We start from the raw sequence: 23,985 nt of genomic DNA, 5'->3' as shown, positions 1-23,985 counted from the left end.
GAAGTATTTCACCAAATATTTGCTTAATATTTGGTGAAAAGTAAATAAAGGTCCAAGGAGTCAATATTCTTATTGTCAATCATGCCAGGAAGAAGCAGATGCTGTCATGGCTCCAAATACCCACAAGGAGAAATGCTTTGAGGGAAGGAGCTTTCTTTTCTGATGGGTGCCTTGGGGCCGTGATTTGGATTTTAAGGTCATGAATCCTAAGGCTCAAGCCTCTTGCCCCAGGGGGTAGAAGTCTGGCTTCTGTCCACATGTAGGCAGGCTGGTGGGAAGCAGCTTGTTACTGCTACTTGCAGCAGGCCTTGAAGCCAGGCAGAGAGGCAGCCCACAGAGAGGCCCACAGGATGGACCTGGGTCTGTGAGCTCTAGTTACAGTTCTTAGTTATTGCTGCACGTAATTTCCTGCTGTCATCCCTCTCTTATGGTTTTCAGGGAGGCTTTATTAAAAGTAACAGCTTAGTCTCAACCCTGTGATGTGGAATTAATGTGGGAATCTTTGCCTCTTGGAGAAGGAGTGGCAAACAAAAGGGTAGTGTATCTATAGCAACTGCAGGCTGGGGGTCTCTGCTGTCCCAGCCTGCAGAAGGTAGTTTATGAGGGCCTTAGAGATGGACCAAGGCCAAGAGAGACTGGAGGTAAAGGCAGTAGCATGAACTAACAGGTATGTCTGCCACCATCCTTGGGAAGGAACATCAGAGAGGTAGATGAGGGCTGGCTTTTGTGTGGCTGAAGGTTCAAATCATCAAAATGCAGGCTACTCATGAAAATACAGTCTCCCCTGCACTCACGGGCTGGCAGAGCTTGAGATATGTATATGACATTTATAACACTGTTTCTCATGGCTACATACAGAAGTTGGAAAGTTAGCAGACACCTATGACTTGCTTGGTGAGCTCTGTTTGAAGCATAAATTAGGCAAGTCTTAAGCAAATAACTGGATAGGATAATTCAGGAGGCCGTAAGAACATAGTCATTTAGAGTTCAGTTCCGATGTGAGTTCCTGGCTTCAAATCCTAACTCAATTACTCACAGTGTAGGCTTGGGCCGTTATTTAGCCTACATATGCCTCATGAGGTTTAGTGGTACCCACCTAGCAGGGTTGATGTGAGGATTAAATGAGATAATCCATGGAGAGCATTTAGCCCAGTGTTGGGTTCATAGGAAGCATCATACATCTGGGCTAGTTTTCTCTGATCTATGATTAAGTGCCTGGAGGAGCTATCAAGAGGAATTAAACAGGCTGCGAAGGGAGTTTTCCCACAGTGACCTGATGGCATGTCAGGGCTCATCTATTTATCTGGAGAACACCAAGCATAATTTCTTACGCAGGGTAGACATTACCTTAATCACACCGTTGGTTCTCATAGGCTCTGACCACTGTAGTAGCAATGCCCGGCCATTCTCTTTCTGTTCTACTGTAAAGTTTCTCAGTCCACTTGGGGAAGATTCTAAGGTTTGAATCAGAGTCCAGGGGCTTAAAATTTCTCCTGCATGGTTTGCAGCCACAACACCAACGAGATATGTTGTGAATGGTTCTAACCCGAACAGGTGGGCTTGATGGCTTGTTCCCTGTAAGAAAGTTAACAAGGTAAGTTGTTTTTTCTTTTTTGTTTTTTGAAACTGACAATACTGCTGTAAAGTCATTCTCTGAACCTCATGGCCAAAGCACATAGGCAACAGCAGCGCAAACACTATGGCAGAGTTTTGAATTATCATTAAGAAAATGATGCATTTTTTCTTGTTCTTGTTGACACCTTGAATATATTACCCAATGTTGTATGATTTCAGACACTCAGAAAGTGGATCAGATAGGATCCTTGATTTTTCAGTGCTTGCAACCCAAAGCGTGTGATATATAAACATTAAAAAAAAAAAAGAAAAACCATGATGCTTCAGATCAGTGCTGCATCCAGCTCAAAATGGAAATCAGTGGTACTAAGTTGCATGTCAGAGACTGGGATTATTGCCTGCCAGGTTAATATTAAGGGTTTGGAGAGCTAATCTGAACACCCCTAATTTCCAAATCCCCAACACTATCTGTTTGTACACAAGACTCTCCATCTTCCCAGTCTCCCTCTCTCATTCTCTTGGCATGTATGTATATCTTATGAATTCAATAAAACAAATAAACACAAGAAAACAATAACAAGCCAGTTCAACTATACGTGTACAAACACCCTTAGAGAAGTCTATTATTATTATAGATATAAAAATATTTTCATTTGTTAAAAGCACCATAAGTAAAACTATGAAACCTACCAAAGTAATTGTTAGCTAGGCTTGGAGAATTTGGTCTTTGAACAAGGAGGAGGAGGAATATAAGGTGGAGTAGTGAAAGTTATTTCTGAAAGTAGTACCCAAGAACATCAGAAAAAATTATGTGTAAGGAAATCATCCTTAATTTGGGGAAATCCAAATATCATTTTGGATAAAATCTAAAACAAGACAACAAAATAAAACAGAATTGTTTTCCAAACAAAGTGGTTAGACAAAAACAAAACAATGTTGAAATAGGTTTTGGTGCTGTTTTCTGACATAATTGGCTATACATTTTACCTGTGTTATTTCTTGTTATGTGTTAAACATAGGCAGAGAAAATACAATTTCCCTCACATATCAAAAACTTGTAAAGTCAATTTTCCTATTTCAATAAGTCCCATTATGATATTACATGCTAACCTCTTGAAATCTTTTAATATTTAAACATTTGCTGAGCAACCAGACTCTGAAACAAATTTTACAGAAATACTAATTTCTCTTTTTTAAAATATTAAAAGTTAGATCATAAATATTTAAAAAGTTATTTCTCCACAACATTGGATTGGCCTTTTAGATAAATATAGCACAGAACTAGAGTGACCATAATGAATATTAAATCTGAAGATGCTACAAGTCCCGATTACAAACATTCTTTTCTGATAAATGATTCCTTTTCTGTGGAAATAAGGCAAACATGGACAAGATTAATAATGCAAAAAAGAATAATTCTTTGTTCAGAATATTCAGTAATAGATGCCAAAAAAGCATACGCTCCAAAGCAAATAGTAATCACCTCTAACAGATTATATATAAAAAAGGTGGGCTGCTGGGGGACATTTTTTCATAAGCTTTTGTCATAAGAAACATGAAAAGCATGTGGGCTATAAAGCAAAAACATATGTATATTGTCAATAGCTGCACCTGCTCAATTATAGTTTATTTCAGAGCTGAGAATTCCATTCAGCCCCTAGATGGCAATACTATCAAACACTTTTGGTAACATGAGTACTTAATGATTAACAACTGGCATTCAGTCATCCAACACACTCCAGGCAACCATTAAAAAAATAACAAAACTGATTTCTGACTTCATTACATAATCTTTTAATAAACATTTATGGCTCAGATCCTTGAAAACAGAAGTATGCAAAATGCCCTAGCTTCAAAACCTCCACCATCTATATAGAAATATGGCCCGTAGGTTGCAAGTTAAAGTTCATGCATGCCTGGCACGGAAAAAGTTTAGGGGTATACTCCTACAAAGGGTCATTACGACAGTTATTTTGCCTAACCTGGTCTATATGTACCTTATAAAAAAAGAGAGAAATAACCACATGTTGGGATGTAAAAAAGAATTTCTGTATCATGAAATTACACCAAGGACAAGTTCTCATATTACATTATTTATTTATTTATTTTATTTATTATTATTATTGTTATTATTTTGGCTCTTTTGCCTAGGCCGGAGTGTAGTGGCATGATCATGGCTCAGTGCAGCCTTGAACTCCTGTGTTCAAATGATTCTCCTGCCTCAGCCTCTGGAGTAGCTGTGACTACAGGCATGTACTACCATGTGGCTAATTAAAATAAATCTTCCCTTCCTTCCCTTCCTTCCCTTCTTCCCTTCTTCCCTTCTCCGTGAGGACTGACGGCACGTCCTGAGGTCCTCCTATGAAGTCCTCCTTCTGACTTCCGTCCTTTTGCGTTCTGTTCTTTCTTTTTTCCTCTGCTTTCTTTGCTCTCCTACTCGTTCTTTCTTTCTTCTGTCTGTCGGTGCTGTCTTTCTTCTTTTTCCTTTTGCTGTATGGTTCTTTCTGTAGGGTGTTTTTCTTCTCGCTTTTTCCTTCTTTCTTTCGTTCTGTCTCTGTCTTTCCTTCCCTTCCTGCATAATTCCTAATGCCTTCCTTCCTTCCGGCCTTCCTTCTTCGTCTTGCTGTCTTTCTTTCGTCTTGCGTTCTTCTTTCTTGTGCCTTTCTTTTCTCTCTCTCTGCTCTATCTCTCTCTCTCTCTCTCTCTCTCTCTCTCTCTCTCTCTCTCTCTCTCTCTCTCTATCTATCTCTTTCTCTCTCTCTCTCTCTCCCTCCTTCCCTCCCTCCCTATTTTCTTTTCTTTTCTTTTCCTAGGGATTGGGTATTACTATGTTGCCCAGGTTGGTCTCTAACTCTCGAGCTCAAGTCATCCTTTTGCCTTGGCTGCCCAAAAATGCTGGGATTACAGGTGAGAGCCATTGCATCTGGCTAATTTGTTATTCCTGAAGAGTTATATATATATTATATAGTACACACATATATACACACACACACATATATATACACACACACATAACAAATATAGACTACTTAAATAGATCTAAATAATAGACATAGTTTTTGTCAATGTTTAGTAAGAGCTATATTAAAAAATGAAGAAAACATAAAAATAGCAAGACAATTCTTGCCAATTTATTCTTTGACATTTTAGGAAATAATTTATATTATTCTCTCCTGAATGAATTTCCAACATTGAAGTTCACAATTTAGAATCCTGCTGCAAAATTTGGATGCAGTTCACTCTGTGGATTGGGTTGGCTCTCATTTACGTACTCGGTTGTTATTGTTCTTAAATTCGGGATATTTGCTTGAGCACCATGGATCTTAGATGTTTTGGGAGATGTAACATTCTGTCTCACTGACTAGGAAATGTCATCACTAAAGACGATTGATTTTCCTCCCTTTCACTCCTTTGCTTCACCTTTCTTCCGTTCCTTTCTTTCTCTTTCCTCTTATTCACCCTTTCCATCTTCTCTCATTCCTTTTCCTCTATAGAGATTATCTTAATTCAATACTCTTACTTCTTCCCCTTCATTGCCATTATTTTGCTCTTTCCTTCCTTTCACTCTTCCTAATGATTTATTTGAGCTACATTTTTTTGTTGTCCCTGACGTCTGGCCTGCCACCTTGCACTTGCTTTCGTTTTGTCTTTGTTCATTCCACGTCCATGTCCATATTGTACGTAATTCTGCAAGCATATCAGCTACTTTTGTTAGGCAGTAGATGAAGAAGATGATGCAACAATTTTACTAGGAATAATCCATTCTTTGCAATCTAATGTCTTCAATAGGATTCAGCCTCTTTTTTTCTTCTTTAACTTTATAGGCATGAAGGTCAGAGTTTGGATACAAATCAGTGCCTCATTTTATGAGACATATAGACAAGACTCTCTGGAACACTCTGTCAGTTGATGTTCTGCTGGCAATTTGAACTATATTTTAACCTCTCAGCTCAGCTCCTGGGGACATATGAAACTACTTGGAGTCTTCAGCCGTCTGACAATTTTACACCATCTCCTCTGATTATTTTTGACGACTTGAAGTGCCCCAAAGGTGGCCATGGGGTCAATAGGTTTATGTAGGTTGAAAATGATCAAAAATTACCATTGATCTGTAGCTGTCAATAAAAGACTGTGAGGGGATACTCCCTGCACAAATGTTTAAACTGCATAAAGCTTCCCAACTTAGTCATCTTTGAGTCTATTGATCTGATGATCCAGCAATTTCCAGAGCTTTCCCTCTGGTCTTTGTGGTGCGTTTTCACTAAGCTCCCTTACCGTAGCCCTTAGGAATCTTTTTACCCTGCTCCCACTAATGAACTAAAACAATGATGTATAGGCACTGTTGTGTTCATCAACAGAGTATTATGTGTGCATATTATATTTTGGAAAGGGTTAATCTTCCCGGTCACCATCAACTTCATTCTAAGCCAGTGGGATTTCTTCTGCCTTTGTCTTTCATTTATGATTCTCCTTATCCTGGGCTCCTTATCCTGAAATGGATGAGTTTTGGCTTCTGCATCCCAACCAAGTCATGGGGTTCCCTTGTCTCCTTAGTTATCATGAATACCAAGAACCAGAGAATAAGTCACATCAAAAATTCACCTTTTTGCACAAAGAGAACTTTAGAGGAATCTAGATTTAAGTATATTAACCTTTGTATTCTTAAGTTGAACTGCCCAGATCCTTTATCATAAATTGTATTTTACCTGTCTTAATGATAAGGAATGATTGTACCTGAGACCTTGAGTTTCTGATTTAGATTACAAATAAAATGTGAGAAGCAGTTCAAGCTCCCATTAACTGTTATCTAAAAGTCATGACTTTGGATACAGTATATCCAGGCAATTGGATGGCTTTTATGTGTTGTAATGCTGACAAATCAACACGCAATATTTTTCTAGATTTCTGAAAGCCAGATAATTTGAGGCGTGGATTCTGCAGGACTATTTTTCCTCTCCATTTATAAAGTTAACCTTTAAGTTCCCCAAAAGTTGATCAACATATTTATATCTAATACTATTTTGCAAAATTCAAATCAGTTTCTTTCTTTCTTTTTTTTTTTTTTCTTTTTAGAGATGAAGTTTCACTCTTGTAGCCCAGGCTGGAATGCAAGGAATACAATGGCGCAATTTCAGCTCACTGCAACCTCCGCCTCCTGGGTTCAAGTGATTCTCATGCTTCAGTCTCCCGAGTAGCTGGGATGACAGGTGCCTGCCACCATGCCCAGCTAATTTTTGTTTTAGTAGAGATGGGGTTTCGCCATCTTAGCCAGACTGGTCTTGAACTTCGGATTTCAGTGATCCACCCACCATGGCCTCCCAAAGTCCTGGGGCCTCCCAAATTCCATGGTCTCCCAAAGTCCAGGCATGAGCCACAGCCCCTGGCCATCAAATCAGTCTTGATACAGAAATTACTGTTTTTTTTTGTTTTTGTTTTTTAGTTTTTGTTTTTTTTTTTACCAAACATTAGGCAAATATCAAACTTGAATACTTATCCATGGTTCACTAGGCATGAGACTTCCAAGTCTGCAAAATATAAACATTGTCAGAACATTTTCATGAATTTCACCTGCACACTTCCTTTGCCAGTGCCATCTTCACCTAAATATATCTAAGGTTGTGAGACAAAAAAGGCATTTATTTTGACAGCACTCACATATATGCAGAGTTGCTCTGGAATCAAAGATCAACTCACAATACAAGAAAGGTAGAACAAAATACCCTTTAGGACCATGGCCTATCGTTTAGTGTTCAGGCCTATTGTTTTGGTGTGTATGTGTAAGGCGGCATCACCAAGTGGGATGACACAGCTGCCAAAATGCTCAGTGCAAACATTTAGCATTGTTTCTCAGCAGCTGGTTTACTTCTTTAAACATTTTTGAGCATCTTTTATGCAAAAGACTCTATAAAATTGCAATAGAAGATACAAGATGGGTAACACAGACTCTTGACTCTGAGGAACTTATAATCTAATAGAGCAAATCAATAATGTATATACATACACACAAATCAGTGTGGCAGTGCTATAATCTCTAAGGAGATACTTGTAATGCAGAAGAAAGGGGGTGAGGACTTGGGGAAGACTTAATTGAGATGTGGCATTTGATCCAGGCCAGGAAAGATGTAGAGTTTGAGTAGATGAAAATAGATGAAGAATTAGAAGAAGGAACAGAAGAAAGTTCTGGAGATACTTGGGTGGCAGTTCAACAGTGTGTAGCAGAAGTGTAACGGTTGCAGGGGAATAGTGGGGATTATGGCTGGAAAGGGGATTGTGGTAAGACTGAGGAGGGCTGTGAATGTCACCCTGAAGTTTCTGAACTGCATTTGTTAGGAAACAATAAGTAACATTAGGCAAAACATTGAAGAATTAATTACATGTGAAGAGCTCTACAGTGCAATTTGAAGGAATAATGGAAGAACTTTTAAATTTCACCCTATCGTGGTATAGATCATGGTCAGTGACTAATGAAATAATAAATCTGCCAGAAATTAATTAATTAACTCACTTAATTATTATTCAGCCAATAAGTATAGATTGCCATTTGCACAAGGTAATAGGAAAGCATTTTCTTAGAAAAAAGATTTAAAATTTTCTTTGTGGAATGTTAGCTCTATTTCAAAATTTGTAATTATCCTTTAAACAAGGATTTTTCTTTTGATTTCAATTGAGGCAGGAAGCATAACAAATGAATGACATTAAAACCAATTTTCCTGTTTTCTGTCCTGACCCACTAACAGAACCATGTGTTCCTAAAGTGTGTTTTCTCCTGATACTGGGGACACGTTTGAGTGGAACCCTCTACACCCTTGTCCCAGCCCCTTGTACACGTCAAACAGTGATGAGGCAGCTGGAAATGTTAAGGATACTATTGACAACTGGGTAACAATGAGGCCAACTCAAATGTACTCATAAGTGTTAAAGCATTCCTAGCTCTGGGCTCTAGCTAATGCTGTCGCCTAATGGATTAGGCAGGGGCCAATTGTTATAACAATTGTAAATTTCAAACTTAAAATGTTCAGCTTGGAGGATTCATGTGTTAACACTGGGATCACTTTAATGCTTTTACTCCAATGACTCTCTACACTCAGAAAAGAAGAATGATATGTGAAAAGGGAGAAGGGTTTTTTTTTCTCTCTCTCTCTCTTTAGAATACATCATTCATTTTGTAACAGAGGGGTCAATTCAGAAAGAAGACTCAATTCACAGAGACTTTCTTTATAGACAAATTGGCTGTATCAATTTAAACTATAAAGCAAAAACTAGAGTTATTGCAAAATGAACAATGATGCTTCAGTTACCATAAAAACATTGGGGAGAAAATGGTTTTAAAATGCTTCATTTTTCAAAGGAGAAGAGGAAAAAAAAATTAAATTTGTGATAATTAAATTTTAAAGTGGCAAATCAGTCACACTAAATATTAAAAAGCAGTACTTCTGATCTGTCAAAATTAAAAATGTGCATACACTGTCACCCAGTAATTTCACTCTGATAAGCTATTCTATGGAAATAGTAGCAAAACTGTACTAAAACTCATATAAAAATTTTCATTTGGGCCATAGCTTTGTATTTATTTAAGTCTTGATTAAACACACATGTATTGAGAACTTCTTATACGCTAGGCATGCTCCTAATCTCTGAGGATACAATAGAAAGCAAAGGAGGCAAGGTCATTACCTTCCTGAGTTTTACATTATAAAGGAGGACAAATGGGCCATACATAAACAGAAAGAGAGAGAGATATCGAGAGAGAGAGAGAGAATTGGAAATTGTGGTAAATTATGAAGGGAATAGGTAGAGTGGTGCACTAATTAGTGTCTGGGATTAGGTGGTGGGGAAGAGTGAATTAAATTCTTGATTTAACAAGGGCGGGTAAGAAAGGTCCTTGAGGAAGTTACATTTAGGCAAGAGAGCAGAAAAACATCAGCTGTGTGAAGAATCAGGGGAGAAATTTTTGGGCAAGAGCAAGAGCAGAAGGGAGACTCTAAGATGGGAAAAGACTTGGTGTTTTTGTTGACAGAAAGGAGCTAGTGTGACCAAGCCGGGTGGGGGAGAGGAGAATGGCCTGAGAGAAGGTCAAAGAGATGAGCAGGAGCTAGATGGTATAAATCCTGGAGGCCAAGGTAAAGAGTTCAAGTCTGATTCCCATTTCAGTGGAAAACTATCGAAGGCCCATAAGCAAGGGTGTGACACAATTTAGGTTTTAAATAAATCATTCTGACTGATGTGTGAAGAATATATGGAGGCCATTGCATTTGTCTACTTGGGCTGCTATAGCAAAGAACCATGGACTGAGTTACCTTAAACACAGAAGTTCGTTTTCTTGCAATTCTTGAGGTTAGAAGTCTAAGATCAAAGTGCCTTCATGGTTGGCTTCCGGTGAGGCCTCTCTTCTGGATTATAGACAGCTGTCTTCTGGATGTGTTCCCGTGTTATGTTTGTGTGCATGCAGAGAGATATCTCTGATGTTTGTTCTTCTTATAAGAACATTGATCCTATAGGATGAAGGCCCCACCTTTATGACCTCACTTAAGCTTAATTACTTTCTTAAAGGCCCTATCTCCAAATACAGTCACCCTGGGGGTTAGGGCTCCAATGTATGCATTTTGGGAGGAACAAGATCCAGTTCAAGGGTCAAGAGAGGGAGGGGAGACATTCAAAGGCTTTTGCTGAAGGCCAGGAAGGGGTAATAGTGGCTTGGACTATGGTGGTAATGGTAGACATAGAATTAAGGGGATGGATTTGTATTTTGAAAGTAGAACCAATAGAATTATGATGGATTGAATGTAGAAGGCAAGGGAAAGAGAGGAATGAAGGACTACTCTTGGGTTTTTTTTCTTGAGAGAAAGGGTAGGTGATGGTACAATTTAATGAGATGTAGAAGTCTGAGCACTAACAGATTTGGAGAGGGAAGGAAAAACTTTGGCCTTGTTAAGTTCAAGATATCAAGTAGACAGACCAATGAATCTAGAGTTTTGGGAAGAGACTGAATTAGGAATACACATTTCAGGGTCCTTGGACATGTCTCCCAAAATCCAGTCTTATATCCAATTGCCTTATTAACCTCTTCATTTGGATGTCTAATACATCTCAAACTTAACAAGTCTCCATGTGATCTCTTGATTTTCCCTTTTTTGAAGTTTGTATTATGTCAAATTGGTTAAGGTGAAAATCCGTATCTCGGAATTCCTTCTGTGGGAGACATGCCCTAAGGCGACCCCTGCAATGAATCATGCCCTTGGGTGATTCTCCCTCCCACTGAGTGCAGTCAAGGTCTATGCCTTGTTGCTAACTAATAGAAAATGGCAAAGCTCTGGGATGCCACTGCCATAAATATGGCAGACACCATCTAAGCAGACTGAAAGTGAAATCCTCCAGCTGGTCTTTAAGAAGTAAGCTGCCATGTTATGAGAGGACCTGTGAAGGACCCCTGTGAAGGGGAACTGGGTGGTCTCTAGGACACGAGGGCCAACAGCCAACAGGAAGACAGGGCCTTCCTCCCATTCCCACACAAGGGAAATGAACTCTGCTAACAACTTGAATGTGCTCGGAAGTAAATGTTTCTCCATTCAAACCTCCAGATGAGAACACAGCCCAACAGACACCCTAACTGTAGCCTCATGAGACCTTGAACAAAAGGCCTGGACTCTTGACAAAGGGGAACTGTGAGATAATAAGTAGAAATTTTTTTAAGCTACTAAGTTTGTAGTACTTTGTTATATATAGCAGTAAATAATATATCTTCTCTATCTGGTTCTAGATTAAAAATAAATTTATGTACAATTTGGAGAATGAAAGTAAATCAGTGGCCATTACTCTTTGAACTTGGTTTAAGTTAGATGTGAAGACGAATAGATGCAGAGGTGCAAGTGGGTTCCAGATTGTCCTCATTCTCCTCTGCTCCAATCTGACTCTTCTTTCCAGCTGCTGACTCTTTAACCAACAGTGGCCCAGGTCTACCACCTGACACTTGGTGCTGGCCCCACAGAGATGGTAGCTACACAGAGGAGTTGCTTTCCATAGACCTCTCCATAGGCATCTGTGGCAGCAACACTAAGGTGGCTAGTCATCCTTGGCTTCTTGAATGGGTAGGGTGGCAACTCCCTTACCCATCTTCTTACTCTCCTCCCCAAATCTTCACTTTCCCAGCTATTGCCACAACTGCGTAAGGTCTAATTCCTGGATAAATCACTCATCTTTAGCTGGGTGTGGTGATGCAAAACTTCAGTCCCAGCTATTTGGAAGGCTAAGGTGGAAGAATTGCTTGAGCCCAGAAGCTTGAGTGTAGCCTGGGCAACATAAGAAGACCCTGTCTCTAATAAACAATAATAACAAACTTTCTATCTCAAAACCCATAATGTTCAGTCTCCCTGATTGAAATCAAATTCTGATGTACCCAGCAAAGCTGCTTCCCCTGTATTCTTCTGAATATGTTAATATTCAATATTAACGTATTCTTTTGACAAGTTTGGCTGTAAAGGGGAACAGGAACAGGAGATGGAAGCTGGAGGGGCCTATGGAGTCACACGAAGTTGATGACAACTTCATTCTTCCAGTTGTTTAGGCCAGAAACTTTGGATTCATTTTCTCTTTTTTCACATCTACTCTACTCATTAGGAAATAGGACTGGATTTATTTAACTTCAAGATACATCCAGAATCCTACCAGTTCACACCACGTCTACTACTATCACTCTGATCCAAGCCATTCTTTCCCACTCTCAGCACTACAATAGCCTCAGTTAGCCTTTTTTATTTTCTGTCACTGAGGCTGGAGTGCAGTGGTACAATCTTGGCTCACTGCAACCTCCACCTCCCAGGTTCAAGCTATTCTTCTGCCTCAGCATCCCGAGTAGCTGGGACTACAGGCGTGCGCCAACAGGCCAGGTTAATTTATGTATTTTTGATAGAGATGGGGTTTCAGCATATTGGCCAGGCTGGTCTCGAACTCCTGACCTTGTGATCCACCCGCCTTGGACTCCCAAAGTGTTGGGATTACAGGTGTGAGCCACCGTGTCCAGCCAGTTAGCCTATTTTAAACCTTAAATCCTCACTGTCCACACAGAAGAGTTCATTTTGAGCATAAGTCAGATCATGTCACTCCTCTGCTCAAAACCGTGTTCTAGTTTCTCAAGTTATTCATAATCAAAGCCTGTTGTTCTTTCCGCCCACCCTTCTACTTCCTTTCTGACATCATCTCCTATCATTTTCCCCTGGGAAAACTGCACTGCAGTCACACTAGTCTTGTTGAAATTTTTAAAACATACTAAACAAGCTCGTGCCTTGAGACCTCAGTACTGGCTGTTTTCTCTGCCTGCAACCCACTTTATGCATAGGTTTGCACAAGTGACTTCAGCTCATCTTCTCAATGAGTCACTCTTATTTAAAACTGCCACTGACCCACTCTCCTCCCTGTCTCTTCCCAATTTTGATTCATTTTATCCTGATTTATTTTCTTATTTTCTAAAGCACTCATCACCTTCTAACATACCATATACCACATTTTTTTATGATTATTGCTTATTGTCTGTCTCTCCTCACTAGAATATAAACTCCACAGAGTCAAAGACCTGCATCTATTTCATTCTTTCTAAACCCCAAATGCCTCTAATTGTGGCTGGACTAGAGTGAGTGTTCAAAAGTGTTTGTGTTACCAGTGAATATGGACAGAATTTAAACTGAAGGGCTGGGGCGAAGAAGTGAAGAAGTAGATTTGAATGAGTCTAGGAATAGTCTAAGGAGAGAGTGTAGGTCAAGTAGAAGAGAGGGCTCAGGACCAAACTCAGTGGCAGATGCAGGATGAGGCTGACTGGGACAGCAGCAGAGAGGAAATCAGTAATAGAAGCTGAGACCAGAACAATAAAGGGAAGAAAACCAATACAGTGTGATCTCCTTGAAACTGAGAGAAGAGGGTACTTTTTTAAAGGACATGTGGTAAGCAGTGTGAAATAATGCTGAAATGTTCAGGAAGCTGTGCACAGGAAGAGCTCTTGATTTGGTGGCAAGTGGTCTTGATATGAGCTTTTTAATGGAGTGATAAGGACAGAAACCTGGTTGGAGCGGGTGGAAGGGAGAACAGTTGTATAGAGGTAGAAACAGGGAATATTAACGTATTCTTTTGAGAAGTTTGGCTGTAAAGGGGAACAGGAACAGGAGATGGTAGCTGGAGGGGCCCATGGAGTCACATATTTAAAAAATGGGAGATACTAGGAGTGTATTTTTATATTGATGGCAATTTTTCAATAATGAGGTAGAGATTTATGACTCAGGAGAGAAAGATATATATATATATATATATATATATATTTAAAATTAGAACTTTCTTCTCACTTTGTGTATGGAAACCAAGTTAACCAAAAATCTGTATATGGGAAACTGATATGGGTGTGCTCAGGCCTCAGCCAATTAACTGTGAGTTAGCTACAGCATCCTTAGCAAAGCAGTATTTTATACCCACAGCAACAATCATTGCATGCTTAGCTCTTTGATTTTACTTAGCACAGAAGTAAAAATCATAACCCTGTCTCTTGTCAGTAGAATGACTCTGGATAAAACATATAACTTATCTAAACCTCAATTTCCTTGTGTATAATAATACAAATCTCCTAGCTTCATGTGAAGATGAAATGGAATACACCAAGTCTAGATAAATTTGCAACAACAATACTTCATAAAAAATGAAGTGATATGTAAACTACCAGGCTATATCTATGAGGAGCAGGGAAATTCTTTAAAAAACATTTGTTAAGGTTTTAACTAAATTATTACTTTTGATAAACTGGACCTTCTAAGTGAAGGGTGCAGCAGCAATGAAAAGTTCCCCATCTCCTCCCCATGCCCCAGGTATTTAGTTCTCCTCCCTTGTGGTAACAAAAGCTATTCATTTACCATTTTCTTTTCATTTTTAAATTTTTTTGAGACAGAGTCTCACTCTGTTGGCCGGGCTGGAGTATTGTGGCATGATCTCGGCTCACTGCAACCTCTGTCTCCAAGACTCAAACAATCCTCCCACCTCAGCATCCTGAGCCACCACAGGCGTGCGCCACCGTGCCCAGCTAATTTTTGTGTGTATATATATATATATATATATATATATATATATATATATTTATGTATTTATTTTTGGTAGAGACAAGGCCTCACTATGTTGCCCAGGCTGGTCTTGAATTCCTGAGCTGAAGCAATCCCCCTGCCTCAGCCTTCCAAATTGTTGGGATTAGAGGCGTGAGCCACTGCATCCAACCAGTTTACCATTTTCTTGTCTATCCTTCCTAAGGTGGATTATTTGTGAGCAAAGTTTTTGCTCCTACTATGTCAGACTTGGTGTATTCCATTTCATCTTCACATGAAGCTAGGAGATTTGTATTATTATACACAAGGAAATTGAGGTTTAGATAAGTTATATGTTTTATCCAGAGTCATTCTACTGACAAGAGACAGGGTTATGATTTTTACTTCTGTGCTATATGGAGCTAAAATGTACTTGTCAAATGTATTAGTGGTTCCAGTGTTTTGATTTCAAGACCCCTATTTCTTAAAAACAACTGAAGATCCCAAAGAGCTTTTGTTTCTGATCTTTATATCTATCAATAGTCACCATATTGAAAACTAAAGTAGAGAAGATTTTAAAGGAAAAGAATACTGAGACATGTATACGACTAGCCAGCAGAGTGACAACATCCTCACACATCATGGAGCTTCTGGAAAACTCCATTGCACCCTCATGAAGGGGATGAAGGTGAAAAAGACATGTAAGGTCTTGCTGTTAGTATGAGCATAGTTTTTCCCTGGCAGAGTCTCTGAAAGAGTGTCTGGGACCCTAGGAGATTAATGGCCTACATGTTGAGTACTGCTTAAGTATACTATATCCCACTTTAATTGGCAGCTCCAAATAAAGATGAATCAGATTTGTTTGAACTTTTATTCAGTAAAGAAAGGGCTGCTATGCTTGTAACTATTGATAAACACAGACAAAATACTTGTGGTTAACTATAAAATATTCTCATATAAATAAGGCCTATTAGAAAGACACTTAGGGTTAAACAGTCTAAAAATTGTCACTGGCACTCTACTCCAACTGCCTGATTTTGTTATTGAGTCTAAAGTCCACAGGGCCCAAATGACCTGTACAAGATAAAACAATCCATCAATACCAGAATTGCAAATGAATTACAAATTCCCAACTCATGTCTACACACTATTTTTAATTTAAATTAAAATTATTTGTTTAAAACAAGGCATTCAAAATTTCTGGCCAGGTGCAGCGGCTCACACCTGTAATCCCAGCACTTTGGTAGGCCAAGGCGGGCAGATCACGAGGTCAGGAGATAGACACCATCCTGGCTACAGTGAAATCCTGTCTCTACAAAAAATTAGCCGGGCGTGGTGGCTGGCACCTGTAATCCTAGCTACTCAGGAGGCTGAGGCAGGAGAATGGCGTGAACCTGGGAAGCTGAGCTTGCAGTGAGCCAAGATCGCGCCACTGCACTCCAGCCTGGGCGACAGAGCGAGACTCCGTCTCAAAACAAACAAACAAACAAACAAAAAACCCACAAGGCATTCACAATTTCTTTGTCATAAGCATGACTACTCAAGAGAGAAAAATGGGTTTGAATTTAATCACAGGTCCACCTTTATTACTTGATAGATCTTATACTCTATTATATCTGTCTGTTCACTTGTTTGTCCCCTTACCACTTCCTTAATAACATCACATTGAGGGTTAGGATTTCATTGTACGGATTTGGAAAGCGAGTAGGCAACTGCATTCAGTGCAGAGCAATGACCATATAGGATTTAGCCCTTAGAGAAGTTGATTTACATTTAATCATCTCAATAGACAAAATTCAACACTCATATAGCAAAATCATACTTAATGATAAAACTTTAGCAGTCTTCCTGTTAATACAACAAGACAGATGCATTCTATTTATTATTGTACGGGTAATCCTAGGCAACGTAAGATAAGGAAATAAAAAGAGTTATGTGGCAGAGATAATTATAATTTACCAAATATTCATTTATTTTACTTTTTTCACAGTCGCTAGTTTCCCTAACCCTAAATAGAGAGGTTATGAGACATTCTTATCAATGGGATGCGGGAAGAAGGAATGTCAGCTATTTTCAGGTCTAGACCTTAAAAGCTTCTTGCAGAACTCCACAGCATGCTCTACCCCTATCATGATCTGACACTGATACAAGGTGGAGAAAGGCAGCCAAATCCACCTTTGGGTTTCCCACTTTTATTGCATTAGGCAGTGAGATTTGGAATTTTATTTGTTACCAGAGCCTAGCCTATCCTATCCTATCCTATCCTATCCTATCCTATCCTATCCTATTCTAACACAAGGTACCTGGGTTTTGAAGCATGAGATTTATGGTTATTAACTACCTAAAAGGTCCACAGAATCTAAAAATAAACCATTGTAGAGTTCAGCAATTTTAGGATCATACAAAAATCAATTGTATTTCCCAATAAAAAATATAACAACCAGATTCTAAAACTTACAACCTACAGTTAAAGTAAAGGTGGGAATTGGCAGTAATCAATATTCTAGTCAAGGAAATTTAGTTACAGGGAAGAGAAACTCATTTTGACTAGTTTTATAAGGAAGAGAAAAGGAAAGCATAGAACCCAAGTTTGTACAGAAGATACAGCTGACCTCTGAGCAATGCAAGGGTTAGAGGAACCAATGCCCTACACAGTCAAACATCTACATATCACATGACTTTCTTTTTTTTTTTAGACAGAGTCTCACTCTATTGCCCAGGCTGGAGTGCAGTGGAATGATCTCAGCCACTGCAACCTCTGCTTCCTGGGTTCAAGGAATTCTCCTGCCTCAGCCTCCTAGTAGCTGGAATTACAGGCACGTGCCATCAAGCCCAGCTAATTTTTGTATTGTTTTTAGAGACAGGGTTTCACCATGTTGGCCAAGCTGGTCTTGAACTTCTGACCACAGGTGATCCACCTGTCTCAGTCTCCCAAAGTGCTGGGATTACAGACATGACGCACTGTGCCTGGCCTACACATAACTTTTGACTCCCCTAGAACTTAACTACTAACAGGATACTAATAATAGAAGCCTTACCAACAACATAAGCTGTCGACAAACACATATTTTGTTTGTTATATGTATTATATACTGCATTCTTACAATAAAGCAAGCTAGATAAAAAGTTATTAAGAAAATCGTAAGGAAGAGAAAGTCATAAAGATCTTCATCCTTGCCATTTTCTTGTTGAATAGGCCAAGGAGGAGAAGGAAGAGGAGGAATTGGTCTTGCTGTCTCAGGAGTGGCAGAGGCAGAAGAAAAGCTATAGGTAAGTGGACCTGTTCAAACCTGTGTTGTTCAAGGGTCAACTTTACAGCTTGGGGTTTTGAACCTGGAAAACTGTCAGAACTTAGAGTTTCTCTCTCTGTCACCCAGGGGCTGTATGGCACTTCTCTCTCTTTTCCCTTTCTCTTTTCTTTCTTTCCCTTGTGCCCAGCAGGCTACCAATTCTCAGTCTAAACAATCTTACAGCCTTATTAGTCATAACCATCCAACTACTGTGTCTCTGTGTGTCTTCAGAAAGACAGGATCTGGTGGTTGTTGGCTATGCAATGGGTTTGCCGGCCTTGGGTCAGCTGTTGCTGAGGAGTTAGCTGATACAGACTTGTGTCCCTGCTCTCCTTTATCAGCTTAAATTACAAATGAAGGCATGGTGGCTCACGCCTCTAATTCCAGCACTGTGAGAGGCCAAAGTGGGAGGATCACTTGAGCCCAGGTCAAGGTTACAGTGAGCTATGATGGAGTCACTGCACTCCAGCCTAGGTGACATAGTGAGAACTGTCTCTAAACAAATAAAATAAAATAAAAGGTAGCAGATCTCAGTGAGAGGATGCCGTAGTCATATTAAAACACTTCCATTATACCTTCTGTTTTTTTGTTTTGTTTTGTTTTGTTTTGTTTTTTGAGACAGTGTCTTACTTTGACACTCAGGCTGGGGTGCAGTGGTGTGATCTCTGTTCACTGTAGCCTTGACCTCCTGGGCTCAAGCGATTCTCCCACCTCAGTTCCACAAGTAGCTGGGACTACAGGCATGTGCCACCAGGCCCAGCTAATTTTTCCTTTGTATTTTTTTGTACAGACAGAGTTTTACCATGTTGCCCAGGTTGGTCTTGAACACCTAAGCCCAAGCACTCTGCTTGCCTCGGCCTCCCACAGTGCTAGGATTACAGGCGTGAGCCACCTCGCCTGGCCTGCCCCAATTTTTGATATTAGACGATAACATGACCAAAGATTACTCTCTATGGTTGTCTCTGGAAAGACTCCTCCTCTTGGCAAAGGCTGGTTAGGGATCTGAGTACCACCCTGTCACTTGGTTTTGAGATATTCCTGAAGCTTTACTTCAAAAGAAGCCTGCAAAATCAGGTAATTTATTGTTGTGTTTGTCAGTTAACGTTCCAGTCTTTTGGGCTTCTGTATTTTCTGTAATCCTACTTCTGTTTTTATTTTTATTTTTTTTTTTGAGATGCAGTTTCGCTTCTGTTGCCCTGGCTGAAGTGCAATGGCATGATCTCGGCTCACCGCAATCTCCGCTTCCCGGGTTCAAGCGATTCTCCTGCCTCAGCCTTCCAAGTATCTGGGATTACAGGCATGAGCCACCACGCCCAGCTAATTTTGTATTTTTAAGTTCTGGGACACATGTGCAGAACATGCAGGTTTCTTACATAGGTATACATGTGCCATGCTAGTTTGCTGCACCCATCAACCCATCATCTACATTAGGTATTTCTCCTAATGTTATCCCTCCTCAACCCCTGACAGGCTCCGGTGTGTGATGTTCCCCTCCCTGTGCCCATATGTTCTCACTGTTCAACTCCCACTTATGAGTGAGAACATGTGGTGTTTGATTTTCTGCCCCTGTGCTAGTTTGCTGAGAATGATGGTTTCCAGCTTCATCCATGTCCCTGCAAAGGACATGAACTCATTCTTTTTTTAGGGCTGCATAGTATTCCGTGTTGTATATGTACCACATTTTCTTTATCCAGTCTATCATTGAGGGGCATTTGGGTTGGTTCCAAGTGTTTGCTATTGTGAATAGTGACACAATAAACATGTGTGCATGTGTCCTTATACTAGAATGATTTATAATCCTTTGGGTATATATCTAGTAATGGGATTGCTGGGTCAAATGATATTTCTGGGTCTAGATCCTTGAGGAATTGCCACACTGTCTTCCACAATGGTTAAACTAATTTACACTCCCACCAACAGTGTAAAAGTGTTCCTATTTCTCCACATCCTCTCCAGCATCTGTTGTTTCCTGACTTTTTAATGATTGCCATTCCAACTGGTGTGAGATGGTATCTCATTGTGGTTTTGATTTGCATTTCTCTAATGACCAGTGATGATGAGCTTTTTTACATATGTTTTTTGACCGCATAAATGTCTTCTTTTGAAAAGAGTTTTCTAAATATACAATCATGTCATCTGCAAACAGAGATAATTTGACTTCCTCTCTTCCTATTTGAATACCCTTTATTTCTTTCTCTTGCCTGATTGCCCTGGCCAGAACTTCCAATGCCATGTTGAATAGGAATGGTGAGAGAGGGCATCCTTGTCTTCTGCTGGTTTTCCAAGGGAATGCTTCCAGCTTTGCCCATTCAATATGATATTGGATGTGGGTTTGTCATAAATAGCTCTTATTATTTTGAGATACGTTCCATCAATACCTAGTTTATTGAGTGGTTTCGGCATGAAGGGGTGCTGAATTTTATTGAAGGCTTTTTCTGCATCTATTGAGATAATAATGTGGTTTTTGTCATTGTTTCTGTTTTTGTGATAGATTATGTTTACTGATTTGCCTGCTTTTTGATGAGGTTGTTTGTTTTTTTCTTGTAAATTTGTTTAAGTTCCTTATAGATTCTGGATATTAGCCCTTTGGCAGATAGACAGAGTACAAAAATTTTCTCCCATTCTGTAGGTTGCCTGTTCACTCTGATGATAGTTTCTTTTGCTGTGCAGAAGCTCTTTAGTTTAATTAGATCCCATTTGTCAATTTTAGCTTTTGTTGCCATTGCTTTTGGTGTTTTAGTCATGAAGTCTTTGCCCATGTCTATGTCCTGAATGGTACTGCCTAGGTTTTCTTCTAGGGTTTTTATGGTTTTAGGTCTTACATTTAAATCTTTAATCCATCTTGAGTTAATTTTTGTATAAGATCTAAGAAAGGGGTCCAGTTTCAGTTTTCTGCATATGGGTAGCCAGTTTTCCCAATACCATTTATTAAATAGGGAATCCTTTCCCTATTGCTTATTTTTGTCAGATTTGTCAAAGATCAGATGGTTGTAGATATGTGTTGTTATTTCTGAGGGCTCTGTTCTGTTCCATTGGTCTATATATCTGTTTTGGTACCAGTACCATGCTGTTTTGGTTATTGTAGCCGTGTAGTATAGTTTGAAGTTAGGTAGCATGATGCCTCCAGCTTTGTTCTTTTTGCTTAGGATTGTCTTGGCTATACAGGCTCTTTTTTGGTTCCATATGAAATTTAAAGTAGTTTTTACTAATTCTGTGAAGTCAATGGTAGCTTGATGGGGTAGCATTGACTCTATAAATTACTTTGGATAGTATGGCAATTTTCAGGATATTGATTCTTCCTATTCATGAGCATGGAATATTTTTCCAGTTGTTTGTGTCCTCTCTTATTCCCTTGAACAGTGGTTTGTAGGTTCTCCTTGGGGAGGTCCTTTACAACCCTTGTAGGTTGTATTCCTAGGTATTTTATTTTCTTTGTAGCAATTGTGAATGGAAGTTCACTCATGATTTGGCTCTCTGCTTGTCTATTATTGGTGTATAGGAATGCTTGTGATTTTTGCACATTGATTTTGTCTCCTGAGAATTTGCTTATTGGCTTAAGGAGTTTTTGGGCTGAGATGATGGAGTTTTCTAAATATACAATCATGTCATCTGCAAACAGAGATAATTTGACTTCCTCTCTTCCTATTTGAATACCCTTTATTTCTTTCTCTTGCCTGATTGCCCTGGCCAGAACTTCCAATGCCATGTTGAATAGGAATGGTGAGAGAGGGCATCCTTGTCTTCTGCTGGTTTTCCAAGGGAATGCTTCCAGCTTTGCCCATTCAATATGATATTGGATGTGGGTTTGTCATAAATAGCTCTTATTATTTTGAGATACATTCCATCAATACCTAGTTTATTGAGTGGTTTCAGCATGAAGGGGTGCTGAATTTTATTGAAGGCTTTTTCTGCATCTATTGAGATAATAATGTGGTTTTTGTCATTGTTTCTGTTTTTGTGATAGATTATGTTTACTGATTTAGGTATATTGAAACAGCCTTGCATCCCAGGGATGAAGCTTACCTGATAGTGGTGGATAAGCTTTTTAATGTGCTACTGGATTTGGTTTGCCATTATCTTATTGAGAATATCTGTATTGATGTTCATCATGGATATTGGCCTGAACTTTTCTTTTTTTGTTGTGTCTCTGCCAGGTTTTGGTGTCAGGATGATGCTGGCCTCATAAAATGAGTTAGGGAGGAATTCTTCTTTTTCTATTCTTTGGAACAGTTTTAGAAGAAATGGTACCAGCTCCTCTTTGTACCTCTAGTAGAATTCAGCTGTGAATCCATCTGGTCCTGGGCTTTTTTTGATTGTTAGTCTATTAATTACTGCCTCAATTTCAGAACTTGTTATTGGTCTATTCAGAGCATCAACTTCTTCCTGGTTTAGTCTTGGGAGGGTTTATGTGTCCAGTAATTTATCGATTTCTTCTAGATTTTCTAGTTTATGTAAAGGTGTTCATAGTATTCTCTGATGGTAGTTTGTATTTCTGTGGGATCAGTGGTGATATCCCCTTTATCATTTTTCATTGTGTCTATTTGATTCTTTTCTCTTTTCTTCTTTATTTGTCTGGCTAGTGGTATATTTATTTTGTTAATCTTTTCAAAAATCCAGCTCCTGGATTTACTGATTTTTTTTTGAAGGGTTTTTCATGTCTCTGTCTCCTTCAGTTCTGCTCTGATCTTAGTTATTTCTTATCTTCTGCTAGCTTTTGAACTTGTTTGCTCTTGCTTCTCTAGTCTTCTAATTGTGATGTTAGAGTGTTGGTTTTAGATCTTTTCTGTTTTCTCATGTGGGCATTTACTGCTATAAATTTCCCTCTACACACTGCTTTAGCTGTGTCTCAGAGATTTTGGTATGTTGTGTATTTGTTCTCATTGGTTTCAATGAATGTATTTATTTTTGCTTTAATTTCATTCTACACCCAGTAGTCATTCAGGAGCAGGTTGTTCAGTTTCCATGTAGTTATGTGGTTTTGAGTGAGTTTCTTAATCCTGAGTTCTAATTTGATTGCACTGTGTTCTGAGAGACTGTTATGATATCCATTCTTTTGCATTTGCTGAGGAGTATTTTACCTCCAATTATCTGGTCAGTTTTAGAATAAGTATGATGTGATGCTGAGAAGAATGTATATTCTGTTGATTTGGGGTGGAGAATTCTGTAGACATCTATTAGGTCTGCTTGGTCCAGAGCTGAGTTCAAGTCCTGAATATCCTTGTTAATTTTCTGTCTCGTTGATCTTTCTAATATTAAAGTCTCCCACTATTATTCTGTGGGAGTTTAAGTCTCTTCGTAGGTCTCTAAGAACTTGCTTTATGAATCTGGGTGCTCCAGTATTGGGTGCATATAGATTTAGGATAGTTAGCTCTTCTTGCTCCATTGATCCCTTTATCATTATGTAATTCCCTTCTATATGTTTTTTGATCTTTGTGGGTTTAAAGTCTGTTTTATCAAAGACTAGGATTGCAACCGCTGCTTTTTTTGCTTCCCATTTGCTTGGTAAATATTCCTCCATCCCTTTATTTGAGCCTATGTGTGTCTCTGCATGTGAGGTTGGTCTCCTGAATACAGCACACTGATGCATCTCGTCTCTTTATCCAATTTGCCAGTCTGTGTCTTTTATTGGGGCATTTAGACCATTTACATTTAAGGTTAATTTTGTTATATGTGAATTTGATTCTGTCATTATGATGCTAGCTGGTTATTTTACCCATTAGTTGATACAGTTTCTTCATGGTGTCGATGGTCTTTACATTTTGGTATGCTTCTGCAGTGACTGGTACCAGTTTTTCCTTTCCATACTTAGTGCTTCCTTCAGGAGCTCTCGTAAGGCAGGCCTGGTGGTGACAAAATTCCTCAGTATTTGCTTATCTGTAAAATATTTTATTTCTCCTTCACTTATGACACTTAGTTTGGCTGGATATGAAATTCTGGGTTGAAAATTCTTTTCTTTAAGAATGTTGAATATTGGCCTCCACTCTCTTCTGGTTTGTAAGGTTTCTGCTGTCATATCCACTGTTAGTCTGATGGGTTTCCCTTTGTCTCTGCCTGCCCTTAACACTTTTTCCTTC

General features: G+C 39.2%; 1 protein-coding gene across 1 annotated transcript in view; it reads right to left on the bottom strand.

Moving 5' to 3' along the window:
- The window catches only part of USH2A (usherin), an 825,608-nt gene that overhangs the window by 53,603 nt on the left and 748,020 nt on the right, over positions 1-23,985 (bottom strand). The window contains exon 61 of the mRNA XM_030936493.1: positions 1,348-1,575. Within this exon, the coding sequence (XP_030792353.1) occupies positions 1,348-1,575 (228 nt within the window). The remainder of the gene's footprint in view (positions 1-1,347; positions 1,576-23,985) is intronic.

The sequence above is a fragment of the Rhinopithecus roxellana genome, chromosome 8, assembly GCF_007565055.1.
Source record: "Rhinopithecus roxellana isolate Shanxi Qingling chromosome 8, ASM756505v1, whole genome shotgun sequence".
NCBI classification, from domain to species: domain Eukaryota; kingdom Metazoa; phylum Chordata; class Mammalia; order Primates; family Cercopithecidae; genus Rhinopithecus; species Rhinopithecus roxellana.
The sequence above is the reverse complement of the archived record's forward strand: the minus strand, read 5'-3'. Positions and strand labels throughout refer to the sequence as shown.